The sequence below is a fragment of the Chiloscyllium plagiosum genome, chromosome 25 (assembly GCF_004010195.1).
Source record: "Chiloscyllium plagiosum isolate BGI_BamShark_2017 chromosome 25, ASM401019v2, whole genome shotgun sequence".
Lineage (NCBI taxonomy): Eukaryota > Metazoa > Chordata > Chondrichthyes > Orectolobiformes > Hemiscylliidae > Chiloscyllium > Chiloscyllium plagiosum.
Window position 1 is genome coordinate 5,256,731 of NC_057734.1, and position 17,535 is coordinate 5,274,265.

The window sequence follows — 17,535 nt, forward strand, 5'->3', positions numbered from 1 at the left end:
ACGGAGGAGTGGCAAGTGGAGAAAGGCATTGTCAATCATGTGGGAGAGGAAATTGCAGTCTTTGAAGGAGGCAGCCATCTGGGATGTTTTACAGTGAAAGTGGTCATCCAGGGAGCAGATGCAGCAAAGGCAGAAGAATTGGGAACAAGGGATGGCATTTTTACAGGAGGCAGGGTGTGAGGAGGTGTGGTCCTGGTAGCTTTGGGAGTCAATGGGTTTATAGTAATGTCCATGGTTAGTTGATTGCCGGAGAGATCCAGAAAGGGGAGAGAGGTCTCCAAGATGTTCCAGGTAAACTTGAGTTCGGGGTGGAAGGTTTCGGTGAATTTGATGAACCGTTTAACCTCCTTGTGGCTACAATGTAGTGCCGATCCAGTTATCGATGTAGTGGAGGAAAAGGTGAGGAATGGTGCCGATGTAGCTATGGAAAATGGACTGTTCCACGTACCTGACAAAGAGGCAGGCATAGCTGGGGCCCATGCAGGTGCCCATGGCTACCCTTTTGGTTTGGAAGAAGAGAGAGGGGATTGGAAGGAGAGGTTGTTGAGGGTCAGGACCAGTTCAGCCAGGCAAATGAATGAATGGAGAGTGTCAGTGGAAGGTTACTGGTTGGGTTGGCGTGAGAGGAAGAAACAGAAGGCTTGGAAACCTTCGTACAGGAACTGGATGCCCATGGTGAAGATAAGGCATTGGGAGCCAGGGAAACAAAAAACTTGGAGGAGATGAAGGTGGGAGGTGGGAGTCCCTGGACTAAGGGGGACAGGATGATGTCAAGGTATGCAGAGATCAGTTCAATGGAGCAGGAGTAGGCTGAGACAATGGGTCAACTGGGGTAGTCAGGTTTGTGAATCTAAAGTTATTTCCACTAGCTAACAAAAAGCACAGGTAAAATAAAAAAAAGTTAGGAAGGGCTTCAGCACATAAGGGTGGCAGAAGCTTGGAAAACTGTTGTCTTAATGTCAATTAACACAAATCAATTGTTAGTTCTAAATGAGCTCAAAAGATTTTTGTTAACCAAATGGGGATGAATAAATATGGGATTTCAGCAAGCAAACAACCTCATGCTGAATTTTCACCATGACTCACTGACAGTACTCACTCAAGGGTTTAAACAGCTGATTCGTATCCCTACGTTTGGAATTGACAATTTATATAGGATCATGTACTTCTTTTTCTGAATTGATGACTGGATTTGCATTGTCAAGTTTCCATTAGGATATCTAGCTGGCAGTTTTGCTTTTATGCTCAAGTACTTTTGGTTTATAATTCCAACTAAACCAGTAATGAGATTAAAGCCATAAAATAATAATTACAAAACTGCCAAATATCAAAATGCCAAACACTACACAGGGGAGTTCAGAGTCAGATTTCAGGGTTAACGACAAGTTCCTCTGCAGTCCAGAGAGTCCAACATTTATGCATTGAAACAAGAACACCTCCGTACCCTGAAATATTCAGTAGTCCAATAACGCAAAACTCCAATTACATTCAACCAAGCCCCATGTGATTAAGAGATCCTTTCAGCCCTGGGTCTATCAATGTATGTCTCTCTTTCCTTATGGTTTGCACAAAGCATTTTTCACCATTTTAAAATATTTATCCAATTACCCTAATGAAAGTGTTCAATTCATTTTCACCACCTTCACAGATAGAGCAGCTTGTTTGTCATTTCTACTATATACCGCAGATACGGTTAAAAACAAGACATCATTCCTCCAGGACTGAGGATGCTACATGGACAGCACAGACGACATACTCGTACATGGCATAAAGTGCATAAGAAGTGCAAAACACTCAAGTTACACTGTAATAGAAGAATGATAAATAATAGACATCAATGAATCTGACCAGTTCTCTGGTCCTTTTGATCTCCACATTCAATTTTTTTTGGCTCCTTGCCCTCCTATCATTTGGAACAATTTCTCCTTGTTTGAGCATCAGGGTTTTGAACTCATCTATTAAAATATCCCCTGAGCACTTAATGCTTGGGGAAACAATCAGTTTACTGTGTACATTCAGTATTGTTTCTTTCATTTGAAGGGATGCAGATGCATCCGTTATGCCAGCCAAATATCACTATTCCTGCTTCAGCTCAGATAGTGACCCTCAACATATAATTATATCATGGCAAGTGCACCACAGCCCTGGCTGCTCTCAAATATATCCCAATTACGTAATTTTGGCCATCTATCTGTCATAACATGACAACTGCACCTTCACCCCTTAATGATCTCTTTCCCACTAAGGCTCCCCTGAGGCTTTTCCTGGCATTGCATCACATCTGCTCCTTTGAACATAGAACAATACAGCACAGAACAGGCCCCTCAGCCCTCAATGTTGCACAGACCGGTGAACTAATTTAAGCCCATTACCCTACACTACCCCATCATCATCCATATGCTTATCCATGGACTGTTTAAATACCCCTACAGTGGCTGAGTTAACTACATTGGTAGGCAGGGCATTCCACATCCTTACCACTCTGAGTAAAGAACCTGCCTCTAACATCTGTCTTAAATCCATCAATCACCCCTCAATTTGAAGCTATGCCCCCTCGTACAAGCAGATGTCATCCTCCTAGGAAAAAGACGGTCACTGCCCACCCTATCTAATCCTCTGAACATCTTGTATGTCTCTATTAGCCTTCTTCGCTCCAATGAGAACAGACCCAAGTCCCTCAGCCTTTCCTCATAAGACCAGGCAACATCGTGGTAAATCTCCTCTGCATCTTTTCCAATGCTTCCACATCCTTCCTGTAATAGGGCGACCAGAAGTGCACACGATAATTCACATCAGGCCACAATAGCATTTTGTACAATTGCAGCACAGCTCTGGAACTCAATCCCTCTACCAGTAAAACCTAACACTGTATGCCTTCTTAAACAGCACTTTCAGGGATCTGTGTACATGGACACCAAGAACCCTCTGCACATCCACACTAACAAGATTCTTTCCATTGGCCCAGTATTCTGCCTTCCTGTTATTCTTCCCAAAGTGAATCACCTCACATTTATCTGCATTGAACTCCATTTGCCACCTCTCAGCAATTTATCCAAGTCTCCCTGCAACCTGCAATATTTTTCCACACTCTCCACTACTCCACCGACTTTAGTATCATCTGCAAACTTATTAACCCATCAACTTATGCCTGCATCAAAGCAGTTTATAAAAAGAAAACAAACAGTAATGGCCCTAAAACAGATCGTTGTGGTACACCATTAGTAATTGGACTCCAGGCTCAATATTTTCCATCAACCACTCGCTGCCTTCTTACAAAAAGCCAGTTTCTGATCCAAACTGCTAAATCACCCTCAATCTCATGCCTCTGCATTTTCTCCAAAGGACTATCATGTGGAACCTTATCAAAGGCTTTACTGAAGTCCATGTACACCATGTCAACTGCCCTACCCACATCCATATGCTCGGTCACCTTCTCAAAAAGCTCAATCAAGTTTGAGACACACAACCATCCCTCGACGAATCCATGTTGACTCTCTCCAATCAAATTGTTGTTTACTAGATGATTATAAATCCTATCTATCACTTATAATCCTTCCCAACTCTTTTCCTAAAACAGTCGCAAGGCTCACTAGTCTATAATTACTAGGGTCATTTCTACTGCCCTTCTTGAACAGGGGCACAACATTTGCAATCCTCCAGTCTTCAGGTACTAAACCTGTAGACAATGATGACTTTAGTCCAAGGAACACTAATTTGAACAGCTATAGGTAGATCAGGTTGTGTCTTAGCCTTCACAACTTACTCAGGCTGGACCACTTTAAACACCATTATGCCCTTCTGCTCACTAGTTCAGCTCCCTGATAAAATCCAAAGATAACATCACCATCTCCCATCCCCAGCTTTTCTTACTAGAAGTTGCCCCTCTGACATAAACTGACAATACATTGTCTTTAACATAGATAGAATCACTCACGACTCCCACTCTTGACCCCTACACTTTTTGATTTGTCACACTGCTTGTGTGATATCCAGTACTGAGTGAGCAGAAATATAGTCTAAGTTGCTGTGGTTCTGTTCGCCGAGCTGGAAGTGTTTGTTGCAAACGTTTCATCCCCTGTCTAGGTGGCATCCTCAGTGCTTGGGAGCCTCCTGTGAAGCGATTCTGTGGTGTTTCCTCTGGCATTTATAGTGGCCAGTCCCTGCCGCTTCCGGTTGTCAGTTTCAGCTGTCCGCAGACGACAAGCAACATGAATTCGACTGGGACAACACTACCATTATAGGGCAAGCCAAACAAAGAACAGCCAGGGAATTCCTAGAAGCATGGCACTCATCCACAAACTCCATCAACAAACACATCGACCTGGACCCAATATACCGGCCACTACAGCGGACAGCTGAAACTGACAACTGGAAGCGGCAGGGACAGGCCACTATAAATGCCGGAGGAAACACCACAGAAGCGCTTCACAGGAGGCTCCCAAGCACTGAGGATGTCACCTAGACAGGGGACGAAACGTTTGCAACAAAAACTTCCAGCTCGGCGAACAGAACCACAGCAACGAGCACCCGAGCTACAAATCTTCTCACAAACTTTGAATATAGTCTAAGTAAATTTTGACAGTCTTAACCACCATCTCAAGGACAACTTGGATAAGCAATAAATGCTGGCCAGCCAGTGATGACCATATCCCATGAGAAAATAGTACTGTTTCAAACACTTAACTATACCCACCTTGTCTCCATTAAATGCAAGGAGCCACAGAATCTTTTGTCACCAAGACTGAGAACAATCTGACCAGCTGCCACGGCCAAATCACTGCCCTTCAACAACCAAACCTCCAATGCTTCCATGTCTTTCTCAACTTTTTCTCCCATCTCCTATGATGGGCAGTCCAAGGTAGTCATCTCCATAATTCCCACCTCCTGTTCCTTCTGAACTGTTGACCACTTAATTTCTCCTCCTGGTTCCAAGATTAGCTGCTGGTGCAAATAGTTCTCCAACTAGATGTCATACTAATTTCCTTGAAATCGCTTCACCTCACGTTTCAAACCAAAGCATGCACACATCTACCTTAGCATTCCCTGTCACTGTCATCTATATGCTGTTATGCTGCGCAACAGTAACATGATCCAAAGCTATAATTTTACTTTTTACATATACAGCTTGGTGTAATTAGTATATCTGCCCACCTCTTGTCCGAATTACTGAACTAATGCTTAATTACCAGATCACTTCTTCCAACAAAATCAGAAAGACTGAAATTTCAGTTCTCATGGACAGTAATATTTTGACACCAAGATTAACTTCTGACTTTACACCATCACTGGATCTGCCGATTTCTTTGTAACATGACTTGCCTTTGCCTTGTCTGAGATCACCTACTTTGCTTTTTTAAAAAACATATTTTTTACTTCCAGAATCAGCTGTTCCAACATAGTTTGGTTGGTCCAATATGTCCTATCCTCCAAAAACTTGAAATCGTCCAATACTCTGCTGCCTATTGTTACAACAAGGGTAAACATTCCTGTTTACTTTAAAGCAGCAACACAGGAAAGCTTTATCCCATGCAGTAAAACATTAAATAGTTCTTGGTGCCTCGAATTTTCAAGTAAAAATTAACAACTTTACTTCTTAAATTATAACAGGAGAATCACTAACAACTATTTATGACGCCTTCCTCTAACCTATCTTTTCCCTCCCCCTTTCACAATACTAGTCTGATAAAACTCCTAATTAAGATTTACAAAACAAAACTTCTTATCTCAAAACCAGGCAGCTTTCAGTTCTCCTCTGTATTCCTATCTTTTCTTCTACTTGGGGATTCTGCTTCACAGGTTACTGATCAATAAAAGGTACCTTTCAGAGAGAGTTATTTTTCAGGCAGTCTTTACATGCTGGTAGCGTGGCAGTTCTCTTCCCAACTGTTCAATTTTCCCCAGTCCTATACCCCCAAAGCATTGGATTGTGTCACTGAATTTAATATATTGACAATCCTAAAAGCCAAAGTGTATTGGAGTTTGGGGGTTTTTTTGGGAGGTAAATTTAAACTGATTGGCCTAATTCAAATCTGTTTTTGTCTCCAGGCAACCAGCTACCCTAACTGCTGGACCAAAAGGTTACATTATATCTTTTTTCAGAACATGCGGTGCTTGTCAGGTTGTTCTGTTGCTTTTAATGCTCTTAAAAAAAAGGAAAAGCACGCCCACATTTTCATAACACTGTCTCTAAACTGGCAGCAAGTCACACTGTACTCACTAACCTATACTGACTCCCAGTTAAGCATCTTTATTCTAAAATGGCTATTCTGATTCTCCTATCCCTTTCTCTCTCTCTAATCTCCAACCACATAATCCTTCAAGATGCATTTTTAAATTGATCTGTTCGGACATATTATGACACAGCTCTGCAGCAGATAGGACATCAGTTTAGAACTCCTGCTCCAGAGATAAAGACATGACCACTGCTCTACAAGGCAGTATATACCCTTCAGGGCATATTTGTTCCTCTAATTCTGGTCTGCCCTGCAATCTCACCATTAGTTGGCATAAATTTAGTCACCTGGACACTAATTTCTTATTTTCCTCCCTACTGCTTCTGACTATCTGCTTCCTCAGCCCACTTTAAAGACCTCTTTGACCAAGCTTTTGGTCACCTGGCATAATATTTCTTGATACAGAACCACAACAAGTATGATTGTTCGTCGAGCTGGGAATGTGTTGCAGACGTTTCGTCCCGTCTAGGTGACATCCTGAGTGCTTGGGAGCCTCCTGTGAAGCTTCACAGGAGGCTCCGAAACACTGGGGATGTCACCTAGACAGGGAACGAAACGTCTGCAACACAAATTCCCAGCTCGGCGAACAGAACCACAACAACGAGCACCCAAGCTACAAATAGAACATAGAAGAATACAGCGCAGTACAGGCCCTTTGGCCCTCGATGTTGCGCCGATCTCACAATCTTCTCACAAACTTTGAACAATCATACTTGTTTTATAATGCTGCTGAAAGAGACATTTATCTTAACCATTAGAGCAATGCCAATAATTCATTGCATTCCCCACAGAAGAAAAAGCAAACTTCATTTTCTGTTTATATAGCAGGCCTGTCATTCACATTGATTATCTTTTCTCAGTGACCTGCAGCACTCAAAATCTCAGCTGCAACGAAAATCTCTCCTTCAGCTAAACGAAAACAACAGAATAGTGCTCAGTTCCAGCTCTCACCACAGTGTGGCATGCACTGGAATATCCTCAAAACAGATCAAGAGCCAGAGTATTTATTCAGTACAGAAAGAGGTCCACCATTTCCATGCCCATCAAACAACCATCTGTTCTAATCCCATTTTCTAGCATTTGGCCAGAAGCCTGGGTGTGTTATGGCACTTTAAGTGTGCATTGAAGTAGTTCTTAAATGCCTTGAAGGTTCCAACCCTTTTAGGCAGTAAGTATGAGATACCCATAACTCTGGGTTAAAAAAAATCCATTTCCTTCAAATACCATCCAAATCTCCTACACCTCATCTTTAAACTCTGCCTCTCCTGGTTATTTCACAACCTCGCGCCTAAGTAACATTTTGATGAATCTCTTCTGCAATCTCTCTCGTGCAATCACACCCTTCCTATAGTGGAATGATCAGAATTGGACACAGTATTCAAGCTGTTGACTGATTTATTATATACAGCTCCATCATAATGCTCTTGTATTCAATGTCTTGACTAATAAAGGCAAGTAGCTCAGCAGCCTTCTTAACCATCTTATCCACTTGCCTTGCTGTCTTTAAGATGTAATGCATTACTTCACTTTTCAGGATAAAGTTCCATTTGACATTGTTCAGTCCATCTGTATCATCCTCTGGTTTAAAGCTTTCCTTCTTATTTATCACAACATTCTTCACGTCATTTGCAAACTTGATCATATCTCCAACATTCCATAAGACCATTAATCTTAGGAGCAGAAATTAGGCCATTAAGCCCATTAGTGTTTGTTCTGCCATTTAATCATGGCGAACAGGTTCCTCATCCCCATCCCCGCACTTTCTCCCTGTAACTCTTGATACTCAAGAACTTATCACCATCTTAAATATACTCAATGACCTGGCGTCCGTAGCTTCTGCGGCAGTGAATGCCATAGATTCACCACTCTCTGGCTGAAGTAGTTTCTTCCTTATCTCCATTCTAAAAAAAGGTCTTCCCTTTACTCTATGGCTGTGCCCTCTGCTCAGAGTCTTTCCGACCAACAGAAAGATGTTCCCAACATCTATACTGTCCAAGTCATTCAGCATTCTCTAAGTTCCCATTCAATCCCCCTCTTGCTTCCAAGTTCCGTCAAGTATAGACCTAGAGTCCGCAAACTTTTCTTGGGGGCGGCACAGTGGCTCAGTGGTTAGCCCTGCTGCATCACAGTGCCAGGGACCCAGGCTTAATTCCTGCTTCGGGTGACTGTCTGTGCGGGTTTCCTCAGGGTGCTCCAGTTTCCTCCCACAATCCAAAGATGTGCAGGTTAGGTGAACTGGCCATGCTAAATTGCCCATAGTGTTCAGGGGTGTGTAGATTAGGTGTATTCGTCAGGGATACATGTCGAGAAATGGCTGGGTGGGTTACTCTTCGGAGGGTCAGTGTGGACCTGTTGGACCAAAGGGCGTGTTTCCACACTGTAGGGATTCTATATCTATATATGTTAAGCTTTTCATTCCTGGGACCATTCTTCTGAACTTCCTCTGAACACACTCCACAGCCAGTACATCCTTCCTGAGAATACAGGGACCAAAAACTGTGCATAATACTCCAAATGTGGCCTGACCAGAGCCTCAGAAGTTCATACTTGCTTTTATATTCAAGTCCTCTCAAAATAAATGACATCATTGCATTTGCCTTCCCAACTTCTGACTCAACCTGCAAGTTTGCCTTGAGAGAATTCTGGACTAGAACTCCCAATTCTCTTTGCACTTCTGAATTTCTCTCTTTTTCCACCCCCTGCGCCCCCCAACCATTTAAAAAATAGCCTATGCCCCTATTCTTCCCACCAAAGTGCATGACCTCACACTTTCCTACATAGAAAGTCAGGTAGAGTACAATCTAGATCATTAATATACACAGTAAACAACAAGTGACCCAGTGAACTCGGTGGTATGCCACTGGAGGTAGGTTTCCAGTCACAAAAACACCCTTCTACCATTACCCTCTGCTTCCTGCCATTAAGCCAATTCAGATCCAATTTGCAAAAGCGCCCTAGATCCCACTGGCTTAGTTTCTTAGGCAGTCTGCTATGTAAGACCTTTTCAAAAGCCTTAGTAAAGTTCATGTAAACTAGATCATCTATACTACCCTCATCTTCACAGCTAGTCCACTCAAAAAATGAAATCAAATTTGAGAGTATGACATTGCCCTGACAAAGCTAGACCATGATTAGTCCTGGTCTCTCCAAGTAAAGATTAATTGGGTCCCTCAGATTATTTTCCCGCTTGCAAAAGTTTCCCTATCAAAGATATTAGACTCACTAGCCTGTAGTTTGCATATTTATCCCAATCAACCTGCTTGAATTATAATAACGTTAACTGTTCTCCAGTCCTCTGTTACCCCTTGACCAGAGAGCAGTTGTAAACTATTGTCCAAGTCCCAGCAATCTCTTCCCTTGCCTCTCACAGATGCCTCAGGTACATCTTACCTGCATCTGGGGATTCATCTATTTTCAAACCTGCCAAAACAACTAATATTCTCATTCTCGTCGCTCGCTCTCTTGGCTAATTCACTCAAATATATATCAGTCCACCTTCTCCTCCCCCCCACCCCCCTCAGATTTCTATACCTTCTTTCCCTGCAGTGATGACCGATGCAAAGTATCCATTTAAAACCACAGTTCTCCAGGCTCCACAAATTGCCACACTGGTCTCGACGGGCCCCATCTTCTGATTATTCTCTTCCCACTAAAGCTGTATTCTTCTTTGATATGAAAGACAAGACAGTATAACCTTTTAGGTTTCACCAAACGATGGAAACTAATTTAGCTGTAACAAACTAAAAATACCTCACTTGCTGGAAGAGCTGTAGGCATCAAGTCTGCAACAAGAGTCAAAAAGGTGAGTCAGCCATTGTTTTAAGTTTGTCCACATACTGTGTAATGACCCTGGCTTTCTATTCTGACCCCGGCTTTCTATTCTGACCCCTTAAATCAATATGTTTATCAAATGTCTGGGACACGTACCAATACTTGGGAGATGTAATTAATTCAGGCTTGTTTGAGTTCCATCTACAAGGGAGTTCTTATCAGATTCTGAACCAGATGCTCCATTTTATCTGCATTTAAAAGTTTAAGCTTCAAATGAAAAAAGTTATATTGCGAAAACAACAAAACATAAAAATTCTGGCAAGAATTATGCCCAACAACATATTCAACAGAAAATTTGTCAGAAAAACAGACAGGAGGCAGAATAATTTTTTCCCCTTACAGCAGCAACTTCCCAACAAAAGGCGAATGTAAAAATGTTACACAAAAAAAAGTTATCCAAAATAAAAGGACTGGTTCCAAATCTGGGAATTAGGAGATAAATGACTGACTAATACAAAATCAAAATATTGCAGATGCTGGAAAGCAAATTGACTAAACAAAACTGAATATATCCAGAGGGTCAGGCAGTATCCATGGAAAGAAACAAAATTAATTTCACAAGTTGAGATCATTTTGCATCAGATGTAAAGAGAGAAACATAAGAAATTTTAAACCAGTGGAGGAAAAAGGGGCTGAAAAACAAGGCAAGTCAGTAATAGGACCAAGATGGAAAAGATGAAATTACAAAAGATTGGATGATGTTACAGTCAACAGTAGTAATAGGCACTCAAAAGAAAAAAAGGTTGTTTCCAACTGAGACATGAGTGGTTCGACAGCAATCACCTGAATGCAACATCCAGACAGGGACAAGAAGAAAAAACAGCAAAGAGAAAAAGGAGCAACTTGAAGGCAGAGGTTATGATCTTAACCTGGTAAACTTTATTTATTCAAGAGTGCCGAGTCAAGAAAAATGGCACCATTGCTCAAGTTTGTGCTTTGCTTCATGCAGGCCATGATCAATATGGTTAGGATGGGAGCAAGACAGGGAACTAAAATGGCAGACAACCAGAAGCTCAGAGTCACGATTGCAGACAGTGGACATATTCCATACAGTGATCACCAAATCAGAAACAGGTCTCCTCAAGGCAGAGGATATTGTGAGCAGCGAAAACAGGAGACTAGAGTCATACAGTCAAAGAGATGTACAGCATTAAAAACAGACTTGTCCATGCTGACCAGATCTTTGCCAGCACCCAGCCCATATCCCTCTAAACCCTTCCTATTCATATACCCACTCAAATGCCTTTTAAATGTTGCAATTGTACCAGCCTCCACCACTTTCTCTGGCAGTTCATTCCATAAGCATACCACCCTCTGCGTGAAAAAGTTGCCCTTTAGGTCTCTTTTATATCTTTCCCCTCTCATCCTAAACCTATGCCCTCTCGTTCTGGACTCCCACAACCCAGGGAAAATACCTTGTCTATTTATCCTGTCCATGCCCCTCATGATTTTATAAACCTCTATAAGGTCATCCTTCAGCCTTCGACATTCCAGGGAAAACAGCCCCAGCCTGTTCAGCCTCTCCCTATAGCTCAAATCCTCCAATCCTGGTGACATCTTTGTAAATCTTTTCTGAACCCTTTCACGTTTCACAAAATCTTTCCGATAGGAAGGAGACCAGAAATGCACGCAATATTCCAACAGTGGCCTAACCTATGTCCTGTACAGCTGCAACATGACCTCCCAACTCCTGTACTTTATTCTATGACCAATAAAGGAAAGCGTACCAAACGCCGCCTTCACTATCCTGTCTACCTGCAACTCCACTTTCAAGGAGCTATGAACCTGCACTCCAAGGTCTCTTTGTTCTGCAACACTCTCGAGGACCTTACCATTAAGTGTATAAGTCCTGCTAAGATTTGCTTTCCCAAAATGCAGCACCTCGCATTTATCTGAATTAAACTCCGTTTGCCACTCCTCAGCCCACTGGCCTGTCCGATCAAGATCCTATTGTACTTTGAGGTAACCTTCTTCGCTGTCCACTAAACCTCCAATTTTGGTGTCATCTGCAAACTGACTAACTATACCCATGAACACATCAAAATCATTTACATAAATGACAAAAAGAGGTGGGCCCAGCACCAATCCTTGTGGCACTCTACTGGTCACAGGCCTCCAGTCTAGATTGAAAGAAGTACAATTAAATCTGTTTCACTGGGAAAGAGCATCTGGAATCTTGGACAGTTGGAAAAAGTGGTGGTAAATGGGCAGGATTCCATCTCTTGTACTGGCCTGGAAATGTGCTTTAGGGACTTAAAGGATGTTAGGAGTGACAGGAAATTTACTTGGGAACAGCCCCTTCAGAATACTGTATTGGTACAGCAAAGAGTACAAGAATACCCTTTGTCACCTCAACATGATCCATTGTATAAAAAGGCTAGTGGAATGGAAAGTGAGGATAAGGAGAACCCCATTCATGGTTTTTGAAGGGAGGTAAAGGGGTGAGAACAGATGAATGAAACAGACTGGACAGTTTCCCCAATTTCACATGCTCCCACGAACCAGCGAGGATTGAACCCCTGGTTGACAAAAGACAACTTTGAAACTCCAACCAAAAAAGAGATTAAAAGGTGGGACATACAGCAGTGTAACCCAAGACTGATTCTACATTTACACTGTCAGGTAATGTAACTTGAAATCTATTCTGTATCTAAAATTGGTACCTCGGTGCTGACACCATGAGGGGGGCATTGTAAACTTTTCACTGTACTCGAGTACACAAGTCAATAAACCTATTCTAATTCTAAACCAAGTCCTCCACAGTCCCAAATGGGACATTCACTTGTCACAGAGTCCAAAAAGCATGCTTGAGTGTTGCAGTACAGAATCATGCAGAACATCCCCCATATTAATTCCCAATATCAGCCAATGTTATCATGCCTTGACACTAGCATAAAGATTCAGACTTCAAAAAAAAAAGGAGAAAATTCAAACAAACTTGAATTCCACGTACAATCCAACCAGCAAGCTAAATATCAGGTGCACTTTCAACATGCTGCGTCACATCTGAGGAAGAGAACTGGACAAGGGAATTTGCTTTTCTACATAAGAGCTGCCAAATACACTTTAAACTGTTTTAGGTGGAGACAGAACTCTACCACCACAACTATTTATTGGTCCCACAATATAGAAGTATGAAATCTATACACATCTGTCCTGAACAAGTCTGAAAACTTCAGGCAGTAATCATGTACAAGTCCAATCAAACAGCAACATTTTTCCTAAAATAGTGGGTAAAAACGGGGATAGTTCAGTTGAGTCTAGAGATTAAAAAGCAGATAATTAAGAAATTTATCATTATAAACTAGGATTATTCTTGCACCCTGTTTATTTTACACAATGTTGTTTTAACAGCCCTTACTCGAGTATGGATAAACAAGACAATTTGTAGTATTTCAGGAATATTCTTTTTGAGAATGATGGAAACCCAAAAAACTTTGAAGGACTGTTAAAGTGCTCCCACACAGCTCACTGGGGTCAGAGATCTGTAGCGTGGAAAGAGGCCTTTCGGCCAGTTTCATCCACGTTAGTCAAAAATAGCCACATAACTATTCTAAGCTGAAAATGTGTTGCTGGAAAAGCGCAGCAGGTCAGGCAGCATCCAAGGAACAGGAGAATCGACGTTTCGGGCTTATGCCGACGTTCTATGGATGCTGCCTGACCTGCTGCGCTTTTCCAGCAACACATTTTCAGCTCTGATCTCCAGCATCTGCAGTCCTCACTTTCTGAACACTTTCTAACTATTCTAATCCAATCTTCCAGCACTGTGCCCATAGCGTTGTCATCCCAAGTGCACATCTAAATATTTCAAAGGAATAGTTCCTCCGTCTATACCTTTTGTAGAAACATTCGGACTGAAAAGCAAGATCCAACCTGATGTCAGGACTTAAGAATGCCAACTTTGTATCTCTCCAAAATTTGTGAACGCCTGGTTGCAGGTTCAAATACAAATTCACTTTTAATTACCAAAATCTTGGCCAACATTTCAATATAGTGCTGGGAGGAAAAAAAAGTGATATAATTTTGGTATTTTCTGCACGAGGACCTGTTTGCCGAGTCAGGAAACAAGATCCGACGGGACCAGAGTGCGGAGTTTCCCTGGTATGCTGCATTACATTTGTTTCCCAAACAAACCGGTTTAAATTGCCTCATGGCATGGCTGTCGGTTGAACCGTACTACGTTGTAAATTTGTTGACACATTCACTTACATGGTGATTATATTTCAAAACTACTTTGTTGGCTCCAAAATAATATGAGACCGTCCTAAAATCATGAAGGACGCGATTGTTAGGAAAGATTTGCATTCACTAAATTCGCCAATAATTGCATTAACGTAGCGCCTTTGACATAGCAAAAATGTGTTTCGGTGCTTCATAAGAACAATCAAACAAACCTCTGACGCTGAACCACACATTTGAAAAAGTTTTAGAGCCCGAAATAGCTATTTCAACTCAGTTTGCTCACGCAAAAACGCTGAAACCAACCATGCTCGAATGCGTTCGACAACAGGAATAATATTCTACCTCTTCACGTCTGCAACGTGTCCACCTGCCACGATCAACAAAACAAATTCTCACTCCACCAGCAGACTGCATGGTGTAAATAGCAGAGGCGGAGTCCGCTTTTCATTGAAAGTTGTAAACAACGTAAAACATTACAGTCCACGTTCTTACATAGCCACGTTCTAGAATTAAACTCTAAACAAAAGAACTGCTTACAGTATTCCTGAAAAAGATTAAACCTTAATTCGACTCTACTTGCTGTCGCACAAAGACATTTCAGAACTCCAATAGCCACAATAAAATTACTTGCACTACAATCGTGTTAATTCAAACGCCTTAATTCATTATCAAAAGGAGGACCATTGACATTTAGGGGTTACGCATTCCTTACACACGAAAATTTAGACTACAAACTATAAACTTTGTAGAGAAAAACATGACAGGGCACCAGATAGCTAGAAAATGCACGGGTTGCCAACAAACCATTTGTTACATCTTTAACACTAACGAAATTCCTCCACTGTCGTAGTATCGAATTAGAAAATCACAGCTTTGCTACCATAGAAGCAGCAAGCATTTTTGGAAAGATTTAAATAACTCCCAATAACTGGGTTTGACTGTACTCCAAACAATCCAAACTCGACATTTCATAGTATTAGTTCGCCTTGCAGTTTGCCACAACATCCTCAAGCTAAATACGTTTGAAACAGCTTTCCAAAATATACAGAAGAGCAGAGATCGTTACAAAGATATATAATTGTAAATGATCAAGTTTCACATGATTTGGACTCAACCTGGTCGTGCTCCACAATCAGGAACTCCTTCTTTCCTGGTCATACTAGTTTCCGCGATTGAAAAATCATTGGTAAAAATCGGGATCCGTTAACAGGTAGCTGGGAATTAATTAAATGCACTAACGTAAACAGCCGGATGCTTTTATCTCAAAATGAAAACAAAATCAAAATAAATGCTCGAAATACAAATCGTCCATCCTCGGAAATCCTTCCACGAATGGTGTTGATGATATTGTTCATGGCATACCTTAATTCTGCACTGCCAGCTTAGGAGAGGTTTCCTTCTCGAACCGGGGAGGGCGTCCCAAAACAGATTAATTGCAACACCTTTTGTTTAAGTTGTACCGGACCACTCTTCCAAAAATAAACCGCTTCTTCCACCAGAACAAACAGCAGAGAGCGTTGCCCGCCTCTTCCTTTTTTGTTGTTGGTGCTGCTCCTGCTTTCGGCCTGACTTAACGGCGTCTTTCAAACAGAATTGTTTTTTGGGGGGGGGGGGGGGGGGGGGGAAGAGAAGAAAAATCTTCCACCTCGTTCACCCCCGGGAAATGGAGGGGAAACAAGAGAAACGAACAAACAAAAAAAAATACGGTTCGGAAATTGTAGAAACCAAGAACCTTTTTAATTCCCCCACTCCTTTCTGAAAAGGATTTATCTGAAAGGGGTTCTCGTACCTCCTTTCCGGAGGGGGGGAAAAAAACCCAGACCTGCTGCAGAGTTTGCCCTCAAGCCACTCACTTCTCGCCGGATTAATGTACCTAGAAGAAGGGGTGGGGGAGGAGGGGAGGGAAGATCTCGACCTGAAGTATATTCAATGAAAGGAGGGAGGGAACCACTGAGAATTTTAACAGGGAAAAGGGAGCAAAGAGCTTCAAATCACAGCCAGCGAAATCGCTCCTTCACCCGCACCTTCTTCTTCTCCTCCTCCTCCTGTGGTGTACAGCAAGCAAACCCGCACGGTCTCCCTCACATCGAACAGCACTACGCCGCCGCCCCCTTGCTTCGGCATTCCACCGGTCACAATCACGGTAGTAATGATTGACATCAATGCTGTCCAATAGGTTGAAAATACATATAATTGGCAGAGTTAGTAACCAATCGACATGCGGCTGAGCGCCGTTGCCGATGATTGACGTACGAAGAAAGCAATCAGAGCTAGTCCGGCTGGCTGGTCCCATATGAACCAATCGCATCTCGTGTAAGGCGGGATTTCACGTTGACGTCCGCCCCCTTTCCACGATGGCCAATGTAATTGCGGAACTTAGTTTAATCGCCGTACATAGAAGCCAATAGATAAACAGACTCCGTAACGACGAACCAATCATTGTCACAAGTGGGCCGGGAACCCGCATGTTTGTAAAGCGCTCTGCACCAATTAGCTTGATTGTTGTTGGAGGGACTGCAGTGCGTAGGAATGATCAGCGCGATTTGTGGATAAGTTGGTGAACCAAGTGTTTTCAGCGTCCAAGGTAAGTGTAAGCACATTTTTATATTGTTAACTGCCACTGATGATCAGTTATGAATATCTTATGATCATAAAGCTAGCAATATGTGGTTCGGATTCTACTTAAATTATGTCAGGGACTTTATGTCACTGTCCTCTGGGCCCAGAAACTGTGATACGTTCCGAGTCGGCCTTTTTTGACAGCCCCTTTATAAAATCAAGTAACGGATGATGTACGTTCCTGCCTTGAATGTTGAATACATTGAATGTTATGACAAATATTTCCCCTATTGTGATTCGGTTTTAATGTTTGCACTTCATTTTTTAGGACAGCAGGTGAGAGAATTGTTTGGTTGCACCTCGATTCATCAAACTCGCCTATGGTTATGATTAGAGTTGGTTGTTTACATGACAGGAACAGTTTAGCAATTTAATGATGTTTGTGTTGAACTACCAAGTATGGATTGTGCTATCCTTCTTGAAATACAAACTTTGTTTGTTGACCCTGCCTGAATGTTATTTTGCCAGGTAAGTAATATACAGCTATGGACTTTGGATTATCCCAGCATTCAAAGCAGTCTGATAATCTTCTGAGTTGTAATTTTTTGTAGACCGGACAATTAATAAATGACATAAAACTGTGGATGCTAGGAATCTAAACCAAAAACTGATTTGCTGGAGAAACTCAGCCGGTCTGGGAGCATATGTGGAGAGAAAGCAAGGTTAACGT

The 17,535-nt window shown here is 42.1% G+C and overlaps 1 protein-coding gene across 10 annotated transcripts in view; it reads right to left on the reverse strand.

The window, feature by feature from the left end:
* Positions 1-16,356, reverse strand: part of arvcfb (ARVCF delta catenin family member b) — a 315,865-nt gene extending 299,509 nt beyond the window's left edge. For 4 of the 10 annotated variants that reach the window (XM_043715414.1, XM_043715407.1, XM_043715409.1 and 1 more), the window contains exon 1: positions 15,609-15,862. Coding sequence is in view for 1 of the 10 variants with exons in the window: in XM_043715411.1 (XP_043571346.1) it covers positions 9,765-9,803 (39 nt within the window). In the remaining 9 variants the exon portion in view is untranslated. Of the gene's footprint in view, positions 1-9,764; positions 9,819-12,031; positions 12,035-15,608; positions 15,863-16,119 lie in introns of those variants that run through there. The other 6 variants (XM_043715405.1, XM_043715403.1, XM_043715417.1 and 3 more) reach the window with 6 other exon arrangements.
* Between the last annotated feature and the right edge of the window lie 1,179 nt (positions 16,357-17,535).